This window comes from Rhamphochromis sp. 'chilingali' (genome assembly GCF_963969265.1).
Source record: "Rhamphochromis sp. 'chilingali' genome assembly, chromosome: 2".
NCBI classification, from domain to species: domain Eukaryota; kingdom Metazoa; phylum Chordata; class Actinopteri; order Cichliformes; family Cichlidae; genus Rhamphochromis; species Rhamphochromis sp. 'chilingali'.
Window position 1 is genome coordinate 6,860,304 of NC_137930.1, and position 17,148 is coordinate 6,877,451.

A 17,148-nucleotide genomic window follows, 5' to 3' on the forward strand; every position below is an offset into this window, starting at 1 on the left:
CCAAAAGTTTGACTGAAAATTCACATGCAAGCTTTTTTCAAGGCTGTGGTATTTGCCCGCAAACAATACCTTTCAGCTAGCTAAAACAGAATATTATGCTATCAGCGAGCAACATGGCTAATGCCTTTCACACAGCTTTGTCTCAACTTCAAAGAGCCACAGAAGTAAAAGCTAATAACAATTGAAACAATCTTTGAAAAAATGACTTACCAAGCATGGCAAACAACTCAAATATGTAGAGCAAAATGTTCTGAAACGGCTTCACTTCAGCTTCGATTGGAGCCTATGGTGCTGGGGGCGGAGTCTGTGAATTTACTCTGTTGGTGTCATAGCCCCTCTAGGAGTTCAGAGTTAAGAGGTCAAGAGTTAATGTTTCCATTGTAACACCTCCAGATTTGACAGAGAAACACTCATTTTTAACACTCGATTTTAACTACTATCATTTTACACCTCAGAGTTACATTAAAAGAATGTGACTCTGCTTAGAGTAAAATTAACTCTACTTTTGCAAGGAGACTATTAACACCAAAAAATTTAACACTTTTGAATTTGCTGTGTATGTCCAACAACTATACACAGACAAAAACACATGGGTAACAGATTATTATAATATAATTTCACTCACCAATATTGAAGAACAAAAATATGTGAAAAACCCCAAACTAACTGCAGGTGCTTCTCCTGACACACCTGTCAAAGTACCCCTAACTTTATGTGTTTTATATCTAAATGTACGAGTTTTATTTGTAAAAGAATTTCTGTCTTGTGTTTTTGTAGCGCGCTGTAAAACACGCGTTTTAATGATAGCATTTAATATTTTCCCACAGGAGTTTTTTCCCCACTCACTTTTGGAGCCACCCTCAAGTGGCCATTAGAGGAACTGCAGTTTGGTGCTTCAGCACTACCTTTGCTTTTTAGACCTGGAGGTTGTCATTTGTACAAAATACAGAAACAGAGGTGCACTCTGTCGTTACCCACGCATTGCACCAGTGACATCTGATTCATTAGGTCCTGAGCCATGTAAATGAAAATTAGGGTTTGTATACACATGTTGGCACTAATTGTGTAGCACTTCCTACGTAGCCACTAAAGCAGAGAAATATCAACTACATGCCTGTTGCCCGCTGTTGCACAACATTTCAGGGAAACCTGCCATTCAAACACAGAAACCGCACCAAAACGTTACATTGAATGTTCACATTATTACACCACTGCACTGTATTTTGGGGCTTTTACATTGACATCGTGTCCAGTAGGCTTACTTTATATTGTAATTTTCATGGGACGTTATTTGCTTTCGATAAAGGCAAATATGAACAGATGAATAATACAGTTCAAATAAATTTGCAGCTGCATTTAATTATAACAAGAAGCATATTCTCTTTGTATTTGTCTGATGTAATATGGTTGGCACCTCAGAAGAATGAGTTTATCTAAGCTGAAGCTCATTTATTCCTTATCTTCTTTTTTTTTTTAACTGTCTTTTCCCAGATACTGCTACAGTGTACATGCCATCTTGGGAGAGGGCCGACATATTTATTATAATTATTCGTGTGTCACTTTAATTGAAAGTTTGAAAAGATATTTTAATACTGTTCTCACTGGGGCTGGCCACACTGACTCATTATTCCTGGAAAGCGACAGGACATTTGACATTTTTGCAAATGTCACCCTCGGAGCTGTGAGCACCACCAATAAACTGCGGTTCAGACGGGCTGTGTGTTGGCACATTTGTGTTTTATTTTAACAATATTTATTGTGTACAGGCATTCACATCTCAGCTGTAGCTAATACACGTGTTGTGGATTATTTCAGCTGAACAGACTTGACTTAAAGATTTAAAAGCTCAAAAAAAAGTCCGATTAAATTAGAAAATGTGTTTTGCAAATTGGATGAAATGGCCGTTTATTTCTCATCTCCACTGGATCTGACTGAAGCAAATAAATTCTAATTGTGTTGTTTGTGACTTTTTAAGCACAGCTTTGCAGATTTCTCCCTTTATCAGACGAGGTTTACTGTTGCTATGCGTCCAAAGTCCGTTTCGGTGTATTTAATTCTCTTCTTTTATAAGATTTTATCAAACCTGTAATCAGTCTAAACATGACTAACAGATGAGCAGTGATGCCTGCGCGGTCGTTCCAGCCAAAGCCCAGGAACATGTCAGTGTATGAAGGCATTCTGACACAAAATGACCCAACTTAAGGCCTGAATTATTTCCTTAAGAAAAAGAAACAGCATCTTCTTAAGGGACTGAAACAGTAATTTCCAGTATATGCATATCCCAAAGGATTACACGGAGGCTTTGCTGTCAGTAATAAAGAAACAGCTTCCTGCATTAATTATTGCTTCTCTGAATGAGGACTGGTGCTTTTATTTTTTGCTTTTTATCCTCGAATGTCTGTGAGCACATAGAGATCCTAAATTATTAATTTGTGCCGACTACCAAACGTCCCCTATGGATCTTAATCGAGGCTGAAGACCTCGGGGCCCAATTTTCCATGAATGAATAAAAAGTTTCCTCCTTAACGCAAAGAAGCGGCCGCGGTGAGCGCAGCGCTGCGGTCCACAGTGCGCTCCGGCTGCCTGTTTGGGGCCGTGACATCGGTTAGGGCCTCTGTGACACTACACCGACGGTTCAAACGCAAAATAAAGAGATTTAAAATCAGTCAGACAAATAAATCAATACGGTAAATGTAAACAACAACAACAGGAACCCCTTCAGAAATCGCCACAACACCTCCGGGTGCATTAACATAGCTGCTGCTGCTTTCGCAGCTCGTCTCCTGTCTAACAGAGTTTCATTAGGTCTTCCTCTCCACTGGCTCTTCATCGCTGTTTTCATGGAGCCAGCTCGAGAGTGGATTCAAAACATTAGCGCGACTCAGGCGGCTGATCGCGAGGTTTATGCTTTATTTACGTGATTAAAATAAGAATACAGGGCTCCTCTCGGTGACAGGAAAAAGAGAGCATCGGGGTCCTACCGTCAGCGGCCAGGGAGCTCTGCATCATCAGCATCAGCACCGCGCCGATGGTCATAAACCACCGGGCCACCATTCCATTCAGCACGCGCGTCCTCTTCCCGATCCTCGGCGAGTAGACGGCCACCATCCCCGCATCCAGGATCCATAGCGACGAGGAGGAAGAGCAGGGGTCTTCTTTCTTATTTACCCCTCCGACCCCGGGGCCACCGCTGCTGGAGAGGCGCGCATGTTTGGGAGCCATTGGTTAACCAATTAATCCTGAATGGGAAACATCTAACGGCGCTGCTGGGATGAAAGGCATCCGATCAACCTGCCCCCGGTTCGGACAAGCAGGGCTCCGCTCTCCATGAGCCTGCTGGAGGCTGTGAAGGTCGACGAGGAAACAAAGAAGCGTTAGTTTTCTCCTTTTGCGCGTCTGGCTGTGTCAGTTTCTGTGTGCGTGCGTGAAGTCTGATGTCCCTACTGCGTCCGCAAGGCGCTCTCCATATCTGCTGGCAGCTGTGTCAATGCACAGATACAGACCCGGAAATCAACCGAAGTTCTCTTCAAAATAAAACCGCGTGCACTTTGTATACACGAGCTATTCTTCAGGCTACTACCTTTTCAGATTTTTCTTTTTTCTTTTTTTTTTTTTTAAAGTCAATTTCTGAAATTTTAAATTGAGAAGAAGAAGTCTTTTTTTATGCAACCAATTTTGGTTACCAGCATATTACCACTATATAGCCCACTGCACCACAAGTGCAGTGGGCTATATAGTGATTTTTCTTGATATAGTGATTTACTTGAGCGTTTCAGATGCTTTATACAGAATCCCTCATTCACACATATTTACATTTATACAAACACCTTTTTTCTACGTCTAACTGATTGCTATCGCTATTGAATTGGGAGCAACTGGGGTTTTAATATCTTGCCCAAAGATACTTTGGCATACAGACTGGAGCCGCCAGGAATCAAATCACCAACCTTCCAGTTGGTAAATAACCTGCTCCAAGACATCCCAACTGCAGGTATGTCCTATTGCCCAGATTTAAGAAGGTTTCGATTAAAAGCAATGCGTTTATAGTAGATATTCTTTTGCTGCTCGGTTAAGATTCAGCAGAATACTTGGTCACATTTTGCATTTCCCTCTGCAGGTCAGAATATACTTGATGCTGCAGCCTGCTGAGCCAGCCTACTTCATACAGGATAGAGGGTATACTGGAGGTTTTCAGTGCACTAGAGTGTAGCGCAGTTCGCAATGGACCAAGTGTTCTGTCCCTGTAGCAAATAAGACACCAGGCTGTTTCCCCCCTTAACTTTTGTGCATATTTTGATTTGGGTGTTCTGTCTATTAAATTTTAAAAATTTCCCTTTTATGTATACGGTCTATTTTAAAAATTGCATATTTTGCCTAAAGCTCAGAGTAATGGTCAACAATCTGTGGTACAAACATACCTCAAATGCATTAGATCCAAATAATTGAAAAGAAGTCTGCATTCCTGGGAGATTCCACACATTAAACCTACCTTTATTAGTCGGTTGCACCCTGAGGTTAAAATGGGTCGCAGGCCAGACCTTCAGAGACCTTTTAGGAGAGCAATGACACTCAAAGAATCCTGAATTGAAATGTTTTGGGAAAGAATTTCCAGAGTAAAGAAAAATGTCCTTTTACAAACTTATTTATGGGGGAAATCAAGAAACTTTTAAAGAGGTTTATCAGATTTTATGCGTAGGGGAGAGCGGGGTAAGTTGTCACACGGGTAAGTTGTCACACTGTTCATAACTCCAACACTAGAGGCTCTATCTCAAAAATGAAATAGCCACTTTGTGTGACTTCTTCTTCTATAGTCAACCTCCTGTTCACATGTGGTCAAGACTGCTCTAATCTGAGGTGAGCACATCTTTTTTATTTTTTTGACCTAAAAGGAAAAATAAATCACTTTAAATTTTCTTCAGTACAACTTTGTTAGGTATAGATGTTACAGATTATTATTTTACACAAAATAGAGGAGACATTAACGTGTCTTTTGATACTTCAGCTGATGTGCTATGTTGAGCTAACCCTGACATTTAGCCAAAATTAGCATAAATGTCAGTTTGGGGCAAGTCGTCACATGTGACAACTTGCCCCAGTACAAATAAATGCTCCAAAAAATTGTGATATTGTAATTCATTTGTAATAAGGTTTTTGAAGAAAGGAAGGAGAGGCAGGAATTAAGGAAGGAAGGAAGAAAGTAAGATGGTTCGAAATTATCAACGAAAGACAGAGCGTGGCAGAACACCACCTGACATTATGTTAAAGGCAGTCAGGCAGGTAAAGATGCAGAACAAATCAATCACAAGTACAGCAAAGGATTTTGACATAAATTACCGCACTGAAATTACTGACAGCGGACTACCAACTCCAGAGGACATCCAGCCATATCCAAAAGCTGGCCGCCGAAAACCATCCAGCAAAGGAAGAAAACGACGCAAATCAGCAATTCTAACCGACACGCCAGTGAAGCAGCAACTAGAAAAAGAAAAGAATAAGGCTGAATCTAGCAAAAAGCTGTTTCAAAAGAGAGGGACGTGAGGGGGGAAAACATCTGGACCTATGAAGAACAACGCAGCTAAAAGAAGAAAAATAATTCAAGAGTCATCATCAGATGATGAAGAGTGCTTCTGCCTTGTCTGTGTGGAGCCATTTTCAAACAGTCGTCCAAAAGAGACCTGGGTAAAATGCGTAAAATGCAACAAATGGGCCCATGATGCTTGCACCTCAGGCCAGGCAATTTATGTGTGCCAGAATTGTGACTATGAAGTTGAGTCTGATTAATCAGAAATAAGGCATCTGTTTTGTTCAGAGTATAAACATGTTAAGTAAAGCAAGTTATTTGCAGCATTCCATTCAGTTATGATGGATTTATGTGCAAGCCAGAGAACATTTGAGTTTAAAGTTCAAACTAAAGTTTTCTTTCTACTTAATGTTTTGATTAAAATGTGTATTGGATTGAAATAATTGTTTTTTTCCAAATTCTCTTGGCATAATTGTTCAAATTTCCAGTTTTGGTTTGAATTTAACAATTAAAATCAATAATCATAATTAAGTATTTGTGTTCATATTTTAAGATAATCTAGTGTGACAACTTACCTGCCGATGGGGCAAATTGTCACAAGTGCACATTCTCCTTTCAACAGTCTACAACTCCGTAATGAGATAAGATATGAAAATGTAATCAATACATCATATGTGCCCGAGACTTCCGTCTTTCATTTGGTGAAACATTTATTACGTTGTGATGTATGGTGCTCAGTAAAAGTTAGTCAGTGTGAAGAGTGTGACAACTTACCCCGCTCTCCCCTATCTATATATAATTCCCTCGAAGCACAGACAGACGCAAATGGGTTTCCGGTGTTCCAGATTAACTGGATTTGGTCGAACAGACGTGTGGCAGATTTGCGTTTCACGAGCTGCTATCGACAAACCAGCAAAAAAAAAAAAAAAAACGCCAAATGTGTCATCTAAAATAAACAACAAAACACGATAAATCAATAAAGACCTCGTTGGTCGCATGCTCCAAAAAGGGAATTGGCCGCCGTTCTTCTGAGCTTTCCTTTAACCGTGTGTATCTGAAGTCCATCCCATGTAACATGACTTTCAATAAAGACCATTCTTGCTGCGTGTTTACAGGTGTTTTCTCCTTTTTTTTTCTCCCCAAAAAGGAAAACCAGCGCCACTTTTAACAAACTTGACCTTCAAAATAAAAGCACAAAAAACTTTAACATAAAATAAAATAACATAAAATAATGTACTGCTTAAACAATTTATAATGATGACATGGACCTTGACAAGATAAAGAAATAATCTAAATGATATAAACAATGTCATCATGCCAACAGCTAGACTATACATGTGTTTTTGTCATATGCCAGATCATTTATACACTTCTTGAAAATAACGTATTTGTTTATTTTCATTATATTTCCAAATAATGACACATAATGAAATAAATAAGCTATAGCCAGTTTAAGTCAATAGTATGACAGTGACAAATTAAATATAATATGTATGTAACAAAAAGAGAGTTCCGGAGGTGAAACGTGGTTCTAGGATGATAAAGCTACAATTTCCTTAAGGCTTGCCTGGTCCAGCTACTCATTTAACACTTTTTGTTCTTGTAAAACCAATTTATACAAGTTTAGATTTTCCGAGATGCTCACTTCCGGTCGTGTTCTGCTAACTGCGGCCACCTTGACGCATCTTCCTGCAGGTAGAAACAGCCTGTGTGTTTGGTGTAATTACGCTGGAAATGACAGGAACACACTGGATCTAACAGACTAATTATCCCCCCGTCTAAAAACTGAGATGAGACATGAAACTTTTGTATTAGTAGTAGATTAACTCCCGCATTATTCCGAAAGAGGACCGAAACCCCGGACGGGCAGTGTTTGTGGCTGAGTTCAGCTGGAAGCAGGCGACCCCTGGTGGCAGCCGGAGGAAGGGCCTCAAAGTGAACTCCATCGTTACAGTTCCCTCTGTGCCCAATTCGCTGTAATAGAAATACAAATTTCAGTATTTTCAAAAGGAATATATGTAAAAAGATCAAGAAAATTAGGCACAACAATTCTAATTTTCAGATATCAGTTTTTCACAACATAAAGCTTTTTTCACCAATACCTACAGTAAATAATATAAATATATAAACAGTGCAAACAACTTCCAGTGACAAGATGCTGTAAACTTTATATTCATTATTTCTATTATAGAAATAATAGTGAAGTTTTACTTTAGTGAAAGAGCTCCCGCCAGTCATACTCCAGGACCATGCATTTGTATATATCATCATCTAACCCGCACAGATTGAGGCCTGCAGAGAAGCTACCTGGTAGGCCTGTTTGCACACAGCTCAAATCACACAAATAAATAAATTAAAAGTGCAACTGCTGGCTTTTTTCTGACAGAGAAAAATCTGATGTTTTGTTCATTCTGTTTGCACACTTTTGCACCTTTATTAGAAAAGCAATGGAGTAACTGTGGCACTTAAACTACAAGGAGTAGGGGAAGGAGATATCCAGAAGATGCAAACACTGATATAAAATGCTAAGTTTTATGGTTTAAGAGACATCATCAGTTTAGAAGTGAGTGATAACTCAGTGCAAAACTAGCTGCATTTACAGAAACCTACAGAAATACAGCAGCCATTATGGGTGATGTGCAGAGCTGTAGAAACTACAGAAGGCTGATGCTGATGAAGTTATGGGAACTTAAGGTAACACGACAGGTGATGATCAGTGACCAGTAGTATGTCTTCGTTTCATGATAAAGGCACTACACACATGATGTTTGCTTTAAGAGTATTAATGCAGAAGTACAGAGAAGGTCAGTAGGAGTTGCGCTCTGTCTTTGTGGATCTAGAGAAATCATGTGATAGGGTCCCAAGAGTCGATCTGTGGTGCTGTATGAAGAAGTCAAGTGTGACAAGGAAGAACAGTATGTGAGGATGGTGCAGTACATGTTTGAGGGCAGTGAAACACCAATGAGGTGTAGAAGTGACAGATGTGACAGCCCCTTCTTGTGATGGTGATAGGCAATGTAGCTGATGAGGTCATACAGGAGTCGCTGATGTTTGCAGACGACATTGTGATCTGTAGTAAGAGTAGGGAGTAGGTGGAAGAGAGACTGGAGAGGTGGTGGCATGCTCTGGAGGGAAGAGGAAGCAACCCAAAATAGATGTGTTTGAATGAGTGTGACAGGCTGAAAGATGAAGAAGCAGAAGCAGTGAATGTAGATGAGTTTAAACATTCAATCAAACATTCATTCAAACATATTAACTAACAGGTCGAGCAGTTAGTTAATAAAAGTTAATCAAGAGGCGATGCGGAGATGATGTTGAATATGGACTTTCCAGGCAAGAGGAAAAGTGGAAGACTGCTAAGAAGATTCATGGACGTAGTGTGACAAAGAGGACACTAAGGATAGGGTGAGATGAGGCAGATGATCCGCTCTGGTGAGAAGCCGAAGAAGAAGATCTAATTGGGTTCAGTGATAAAATATTTTCACTAATGACGGCTTTTGTGGTCCAGGTGACAAGTTGAGTTGTTGTAGCGAAAGTGCACCATTGTTAGTAATGACAACCTTTCCACAAATAATTCTTTACAGCAGTTAATCATATTTTTAATCACATTTTTTCATTGGTAATAAAAATTCAAAGGGAAAGGGATATTCGTGTGTTTGTTTGTTCTATCTAAATTTTTGCCTAATAAAGTCAGGAGGTTTGGTTTGGCGGTTTGGTGGGCTGAGATCTGATGCTCTAACAAATACCTGCAGAGTTGCATCACATAAAAAAGTTCTGTTTCAGGCCAGCGAGTGTTCTTCTGCTTGATAGATGGAATCCTTGTTGTGTTGTCTGCACAGTATCCAAATGTCAGCATGCACTTTGCTTTTCCGGATCAAAGAAAGAGGCAGAGCAACCAACGAATTAAAGATTTAACTTGTATGTTCATCTGTAGGGTGTAGCTGTAGGAACCCCAGAGTGCACCAAGACGCTCCAGTCCTCCAGGTGAGATTAACCTGCTGGCAGCTGATGCTTTAGCTTGTCTGTCTCTGCAAATCCATGTTCAGAGTGTGAAAACTATTACTGCAATGTTATAATTCCACTGTAAACATGTTGGCTGTTCTCTGTGCCTGCACATATTACTCTGGTACAGCTGAGTATATTTACAGTTCATGGTACTTGATTGCCCTGATAGTCATAAATATTTTTTCTCTGAAATGGTCAGAACATTCTTGCCATTTAGCAAGTGCACACAGTACGTGATACTAAACTGCGTAGGTGCTACGTCTGACGGTAATCTCTGTGTCCATTTCATCACTCTTCGGTACCAGAGTATGTTTCTAGGTCTTATTAACAAAGGTAAGATGATTTGCCACTTATTTATAGCTGTTAAAGTATGCTTGTACTTCACATTTACAAGGGTAGCGTGGTTTGGCATGCAATTTTAACATTTTGTTTTCTACCATTGCTGTATTATTTTAGAAGATCGTGTCACTATAAGATATGTTGGTTAATCTTTTGTAGGTGGAAAGAGTAGTGGAATATCTGGTGAACCTGAGCCTGCTGCTCAACCACAGAGACCCATATCTCCAGGTGGACCAACCACCAACATATTTGGGCCTGCAGTCACTGCACCTGTCCTGCACAAAGTCCAAACTGAAGCCCCCCAAATAAGCCAAAGGTAGGCTGTAACATTACCTTCCTTTCACTCTTTGACTTGTATTTTATGAGTTGCAGAACATTTTTATTCAAAGCCTGTGCAACAAAAGGACTCTTCAGTGAGGAATACATAGCTTTGCGACAGGCAGCACTTCAATAATAATCTCTAATAAACAGACACTAACTATACCCCACCCCCACCTGTCTGCCTCCAGTGAGGCTGGTGGTATAGTAACCTCAGAGGTGATCTCTCATTTGCATAGATAGTGACTGCAAACCTGGCTGATGTAAATGGACTGGTTCTTATATACTGTAGCGCTTTTCTACTCTGAGCACTCAAAGCGCTTTATACAACTAATTCATTCACGCAATCACACAAGCACGTTTTTTTCTAAGTTGTTAAGTGCTCACTGTCTAACATTCATACACATTCACACTGATGTGAATGCTATATACAATATGAGTATAATACAACAATGCCAGAAAGAGTATTGCACTTAGTGTTATTGCTATTGCACATGTGTGGATGTGTGTGTTTGATCAGTTGAAGTCTTTGTTGTGGAGTCTGACAGCAGTGGGGAGGAAAGACCTGCGAAAGACCTGGAAAGACCCACATCGTGGGTGCTGCAGCCTGCCACTGAAGGAGCTGCTCAGTGGGAGATGTTGTCCAACAGGGATGACAGCTTAGCCACCATTCTCCTGTCACTCACCACCTCCACTGGGTCCAGAGGGCATCCTAGAACAGAGCTATTGTAGATGTCTGTGATTACTAATCAGCAAAGGTGTGTTTAAGTCAGCACGAAAGCCTGAAGTCACCTCTAGCTTTAGCTCATTGTTTAATGAATCAACAAAGGTCCTGATGTTGGTAACCTGTCAGTTGTAGGCACTGAGGGTCGTTCAGATTATTTGCAAAAGTAAACAAAACATGTGGCAAATATAATCATCGTGACCTTTAAAACGAAAGAAATGTACACAATAATGTAGAATAATTTCACTTTCTTGTCCTGTTCTCATGTCCATCTGATATGCATTTTTATGCCCATTTACTCATCTGTCATTTCAATAAACACACCATCTAGAGATGTTTTAAAGGACAAGCTGACATTAAAAAGAAAGGATGAGTTTGTGCTTGCAGGTCACTGTCTTTGTGTTGATTTCTTTCTTTCTTTTTTTTGCAGACTGATTTACCTTTATAACATTATTAATTTCCATTTTAAGTGTATGCAGTAAAACAAGAACACCTGTGCATTTTATTTTCTTCCTTAACTTTACCTTCTTTGTTTTAAATACAGGACAATCTAAGTGTGGGACCTGACCCTGAATCACCAGGTGGGTACTGTACATGTTCTGTGTCTATAACTTTTTTCATTGTACTATTAAACTACGTGTGTTAAGCCTTGCTGTTCAGACAGATCAGATTCAATCATATTGTACTGTTTTCTGAACTTTAGTTTTGCAACCTAAACTTTTAATCAGTCTTTGTTAATGAGTGAGAAAAATACATTTTGAGTCTATTTGCATATAACTGCATATAGCTCCATGCAAACAATGAAATCATGTGATATCTATCACCCCCGGTCATGCTGATTTGCATTGGTTACCCATAAAATATCGTATTGAATTTAAAATATTGTTGCTCACCTTTAAAATTATAAATAAATTAGCCCTTAGCTATCTTGTTGATCTCCTTAGTCCATATGTCCCTGGGCAGCCCTCAGGTCTTCAGCCCGATTACTCTTGGCTCAGCCTAGATCTGGACTTAAATCTAGGGATGACCGTGCTTTTGTCCTGGCTGCACCTAACCTGTGGAACAACTTTCCCATCGCTATCCATGCGTCAGACTCCATTTTATCTTTTAAATCCTGTTTAAAGACTCACTTGTAAGCTGTATATATAGAACACCAGGTTCAAATACTGAAATTTTTAAGGAGTGGGTAGATAAAACATTCACCAGGACAAACCAAAAAGTCATGTTCATTTGTGGGGATTTTAACATAGATTTATTAAATCCAAGCAAACAGAAAATGACAGAGGAGTTTATTAATACATGTATAGCTTGGGACTTTGTCCAATGATCACTAAACCCAGCAGGATCACAGCACAATCGGCAACCTTAATAGACAATATATTTACAAATGAAATAGAAAATAGATCCATAAGTGGTCTTTTAATAAATGATATCAGTGATCACCTACCTGTTTTTATAGTGTATAATAAAAACTATAGGAAGGTTACACAGGAAAATATAGTAAAATACAAACGAATGAGAACAGAAGAGTCAATAAATGCATTTAAAAATGATTTGCTCAAGCAAGAATGGGAGACGCTGTATAGGGAAAAAAATATTGATAAAGCTTATGAGATTTTTTTAGGAAAATTTAAAATGTTATATAATAGCCGTTGCCCAGTAAGGAAATACAGTAAAAAACAAAAATATGCAGAATGCCCATGGATTACAAAAGGATTGCAAAATGCATGTAAGAAGAAAAATACCTTATACAGAGAATTTATAATGAACCGAAGTATAGAAGCTGAAAATAAATATAAGAAATATAAAAACAAATTAACGAGTATTTTGAGGTTATGTAAAAAGGAATACTATGAGAAATTATTGATTATGAATAAAAATAATACTAAAGGGATTTGGAAAACATTAAATACCATTATTAAAAAGGGCTCTGGACAGTCAGACTATCCTTCGTATTTCACAAATAATGATAGAAATATTACTAATCTGAGCGATGTGGTAAATGACTTCAACAAATTCTTTGTAAGTGTTGGGCCAAATTTGGCTGAAACAATTCCTGATATGACAGATTCGGTAGAGAAAGAAACCAGATTCATTGATCGCAATCCTCATTCAATGTTCTTAACTGCAGTAGAAGAAAAGGAAATCATTGATATTGTTGGGAAATTACAAACAAAAAACTCTACAGACTCTGATGATATAGATATGGAAATAGTCAAAAAAGTGATAGAGGGCATTTCTAAACCCTTAACACATATCTGCAATTTGTCCATACAAACTGGTACATTCCCGACACAAATGAAAATAGAATATGTGATGAGGAGAATTAGGTAAATATGTGGGATTAATAAGATGTTGAGCAGGGGTAGGAGTTAATAAGTATGTGTATACTTCTTCCTACTCCTTTTCAGACCAAACAATTGTTATTTCATGTTAGACGAATGTGTTTTATTTTATTATATTTCTTTTTTGCTTGTCTGTACAAATACGTGTGTGTGTGTGTGTATATCTACACATATATTCGTATCCGTAAACGAAAGTACATGTAGACGAGTATATATTGTTTTTTTTTGTTTTTTGGTTGTTTGTTTTATTATGTCTGAAATAAATAAAGATACAATACAATACAATACTTATTTAACCTAGCTTTCCATCTGGTTAGTGTCCCTATTTTATATTGGGCTCAATTTTTTATCTGTGTACTTTATCTTTTAGCTATATCTGTTCTTATGTTCCCTTTTCAGCTCACAGCCAGAGAGAGAGAGAGCTTAATTTTAGATGTCAAAAAGTATGACGTCACAACATTCTGATTGGTCACTTGCAATGTTGATCCTGGAACAACATTTAATATGGTGATCTGGGAACAACACCAACACGACGGTATCAGATCGCCGGCAGCCAGCTGTGCCAGAGTGACCGAGCCCCAGGCCGAGGGCACCCCACCCCCGAAGTGGCCGAGCGAGCCCCAGGCTCCAGGCCCCAACAAGCCTATTTAATCATGTCTTAATTTTCCTGTTTCTATTGTAAAGCACTTTGGTGTACCGCTGGTTCTTTAAATCTGTTATATAAATAAAGTTGTATTGTATTGTATAGTCTCAATAAATTGGCCTCCATCTCTGCATTTTTTTTTACATTTATTAGTTTCACTTAGAATCAGAATGCGAATACTTTATTGATCCCTTTGGGGAAATTATTTTGGTTACAGTGCTCCAGTACAAACAGTAACAAAGACAGAACAATACACTAAGTAAGAAATAGCACAATATATATATACACACACACATACATATACATATATACACATATACATTGACATGTCTCACTGACAGTGATGTTGATTTCACTGTAGACCTGATGATCCTGATGTTTCAGAAGATGTCTGAAGCAAGTGTCCGATCACCCCGCTTTAAGTCGCTTTCTCATCTGCATATTCAATGCACTTCTAAAGAAAGTGGAAAAACAATCAACAACCCCAAAGTTGGTTAATAGAGTGAGTTTTTCTGTACCATGAGATAACAGGAAGTTTCAGGGACTCATTATCAGTTTGCTTATCTGATAACAAGCTCAAACAAAACACCCATTGTTCTACAAAGTTCTTACATTGCATGCATTGTCTTTATATCACAAAGTTAGTAGGTCAAGTTGCAAATGTCAAGATGTAGTTTGATGATAAACTCTTCTTTTTGTGGTTCGTTCATTCATCCTGTTTCCTTGATTAAACATTTCCTGTCATTTCATAATTCTCACCGATAGTCCCAAATCATCACTTTCTAAAAACCTTCGCTTTATCCAGGCTGCAGTGAAGGTCTGTGTGAGAATAAACAGGCGGCAGGTAGTTATTCAAAACATCAGTACTGAGTTACCGAACATTTTTAGGTTACTGATCAGATTTTCATACAGCAACATGTCTGATGAGTGTACATTCGCATGTTTCTGGACGTCTGGAGTGCCACATTTCCGAGCTACATTGGAGTCACTGTTACACCAGAGTCCCACTAGAATGCCTTTGTTGCTGAAACTCCATGCATCTCAGAAACGTTATTACGTCACTGTACAAAAAACTGCTTAGTAATAAAAAAACATATTTTTAAAATACATTTCGTGTGCAGATGCTTGTATGCGTTGCCTGATGATTCTCGCACAGACCATCACTGTAATCTGCACACTGCAAGGCTCTGAAAGTGATGATTAAGGACTATTGGTGACAGTTATGAAACAACATTAGAGGTTTAATAGTGGAAACATTATGACTATGTATGATTGTTGGGTCTGTGTTTCCACATGCCCCGCTAGTTTAGAGACTTATTCCTCAGGAAGAGCGGAAAACAAGACAGAACATCTTCAACCGGCTTTTTAACTCGCTGACGAGGGAAGTTTGGGTCAGAACCAGCTCTTGGAGCTCACGCTCCTCACCTGACTCCAAACCCAAATCCTTCGAAGAGCAGCTGTCCTCGTAGCCTTTTTATATTTTTACCCTACTGGCTACTGGTGTTGGCCAGAGGCGAGGCCAGAGGCGTTGACAGTGTTGACAGAAGCGAGGGGCAGCCTCAGGGCAGCTGTGGCTACAACCGTAGCTTGCCTCCACCAGTGTGTGAATGTGAGAGTGAATGAATAGTGGCATTGTAAAGTGCTTTGGGTGCCTTGAAAAGCGCTATATAAATCCAATCCATTATTATTATTAATGTTAACATTCAACAATTAGACTTAAGGCAGAAGCCAGTCTAAATTATTCACCCCACTGTTAGTAGCTACACAAGCCAACTGTCAAGCACAGTGGTGGAGATATGATGATGAAAATGTCACATTTTCAGCAGGGATTTGAATTTTTTTCATTCGAAGCCAGACTTTACTGAACAGCCGTTTGGCAATGGCATCGGCTTTTTCAGAAGAGCAGGGTGAGTCGGCATTTTCGACAACATGCTTCACCAAGTCCTCGATACAGATTTCCACAGAAGATCTGTATTTTTGAACCTCTTCAGCTGCACTAAGGGCTGGATTCTCCATCGACTCGATCAAGTACTTTTTAATTATCTGGATCGTCAAGTTTTGCAATACCGGGTCACTGTCATTTAGTAACATTATCAAATGTTTGTCTTCACAGAATGTTTTGTCGCGGAGCTCTCGGTAAATGGCCTCATCAAGACCTATTAAATTTTTATATTAAAGATATGAAGAGTTGCTGTTGCTTCTCATTAGACGGCGGCACCTTTGCCTCTCTTGAGGCGCGTATAATCACAGCGTTTATGAGCTCTTTAACGAGCCGCTGTTGTTCCAACAGTGGAGGTTCCACAGTCACATCACCAGAAGGGGCAGTGGGCTCAGCCTCACACACCTCACACTCCAGAGAGGAGTCACTCTTTTTTTGAGTCCTCGTTGGGCTCAGCCACTGGTCCACTTTTTGGCCCCTCTGCTACTTCTGAAACTGATTCCAGACCAGCTGACTGTGGATCCTCCTGATTCAGTTGCTGGGTGCACGAATGGGGCCAGCACGCACAGTGCTTCCATTTTTCCCCGACTCCCTGTAAAATTGTCTCCCCTTGGTAGACACCACCCTCACAGTGCCTAATCATTGGCATGACTTCAGTTATGGTGATGTGAAACAACTCTGATGTAAACCTGCCAAGTGCCTGCTTGGCGTTTTCATCTGAGCGCACCCTGTTTTCAGTGCACGCCACTGGTCTTCTGTTATTTTCATAAAGAAGTCCCTAATTTTGGATTTTATAGTTTTCCTAGTTTCACTCAAACGATTCATGTCAAAGGAATCATTGTTTTGGAGTCCTTGGTGGGCTCAGTCACTGGTCCACATCATGTAAAGCCAGAAAGCTTGAGTTCACTGAAGACAGACACCACAAGCCCTGCCATTTTCAAGTCCAGTTCACTAACTAACAGAGGAGGGTTAAATCGCATATTTGTTACATTTGACATCTCAATAAACTGATCCATAAGGCCAGTAATGTTGTGGGGATGGAGCTGGACTCCCTTAAGGTGGTGTCGGAGAGGCGGATGTTGTCCAAGATAAAGACAGTGTTGGATAATCCCTCCCACCCACTCCATGACATGCTGGTCAGTCACAGGAGCACGTTCAGCGAGAGACTGAGATTACCAAAAAGCGCCACTGAACGACACAGGAAATCATTCCTGCCTGTGGCCATCTCCCTCTACAACTCCTCCATCTAACACACTGTATACTGCAAGAGCTACACCCTTTTTGCAATGTATATGTGTATATATGTATATGTAC

General features: G+C 39.6%; 1 protein-coding gene and 2 long non-coding RNA genes across 3 annotated transcripts in view; 2 read left to right on the forward strand and 1 right to left on the reverse strand.

Annotated features, from left to right (window-relative positions):
• Window positions 1-6,617, reverse strand: part of kiaa1549la (KIAA1549-like a) — a 120,947-nt gene extending 114,330 nt beyond the window's left edge. The window contains exons 1-2 of the mRNA XM_080861594.1: window positions 6,296-6,617; window positions 2,982-3,343 (exon numbers count right to left, since the gene is read on the reverse strand). Of these exons, the coding sequence (XP_080717720.1) occupies window positions 2,982-3,222 (241 nt within the window). The 5' untranslated portion in view covers window positions 3,223-3,343; window positions 6,296-6,617. The remainder of the gene's footprint in view (window positions 1-2,981; window positions 3,344-6,295) is intronic.
• Window positions 4,703-10,470, forward strand: LOC308383561. The gene is made up of 3 exons (XR_013969161.1): window positions 4,703-4,854; window positions 9,456-9,505; window positions 10,025-10,470. It is a non-coding gene; the product is annotated as an uncharacterized lncRNA (long non-coding RNA).
• Window positions 10,471-10,474: 4 nt separating this feature from the next.
• On the forward strand, window positions 10,475-14,010 carry LOC308383554. Its single transcript, XR_013969159.1, has 3 exons — window positions 10,475-10,941; window positions 11,452-11,488; window positions 13,652-14,010. It is a non-coding gene; the product is annotated as an uncharacterized lncRNA (long non-coding RNA).
• Window positions 14,011-17,148: the final 3,138 nt, after the last annotated feature.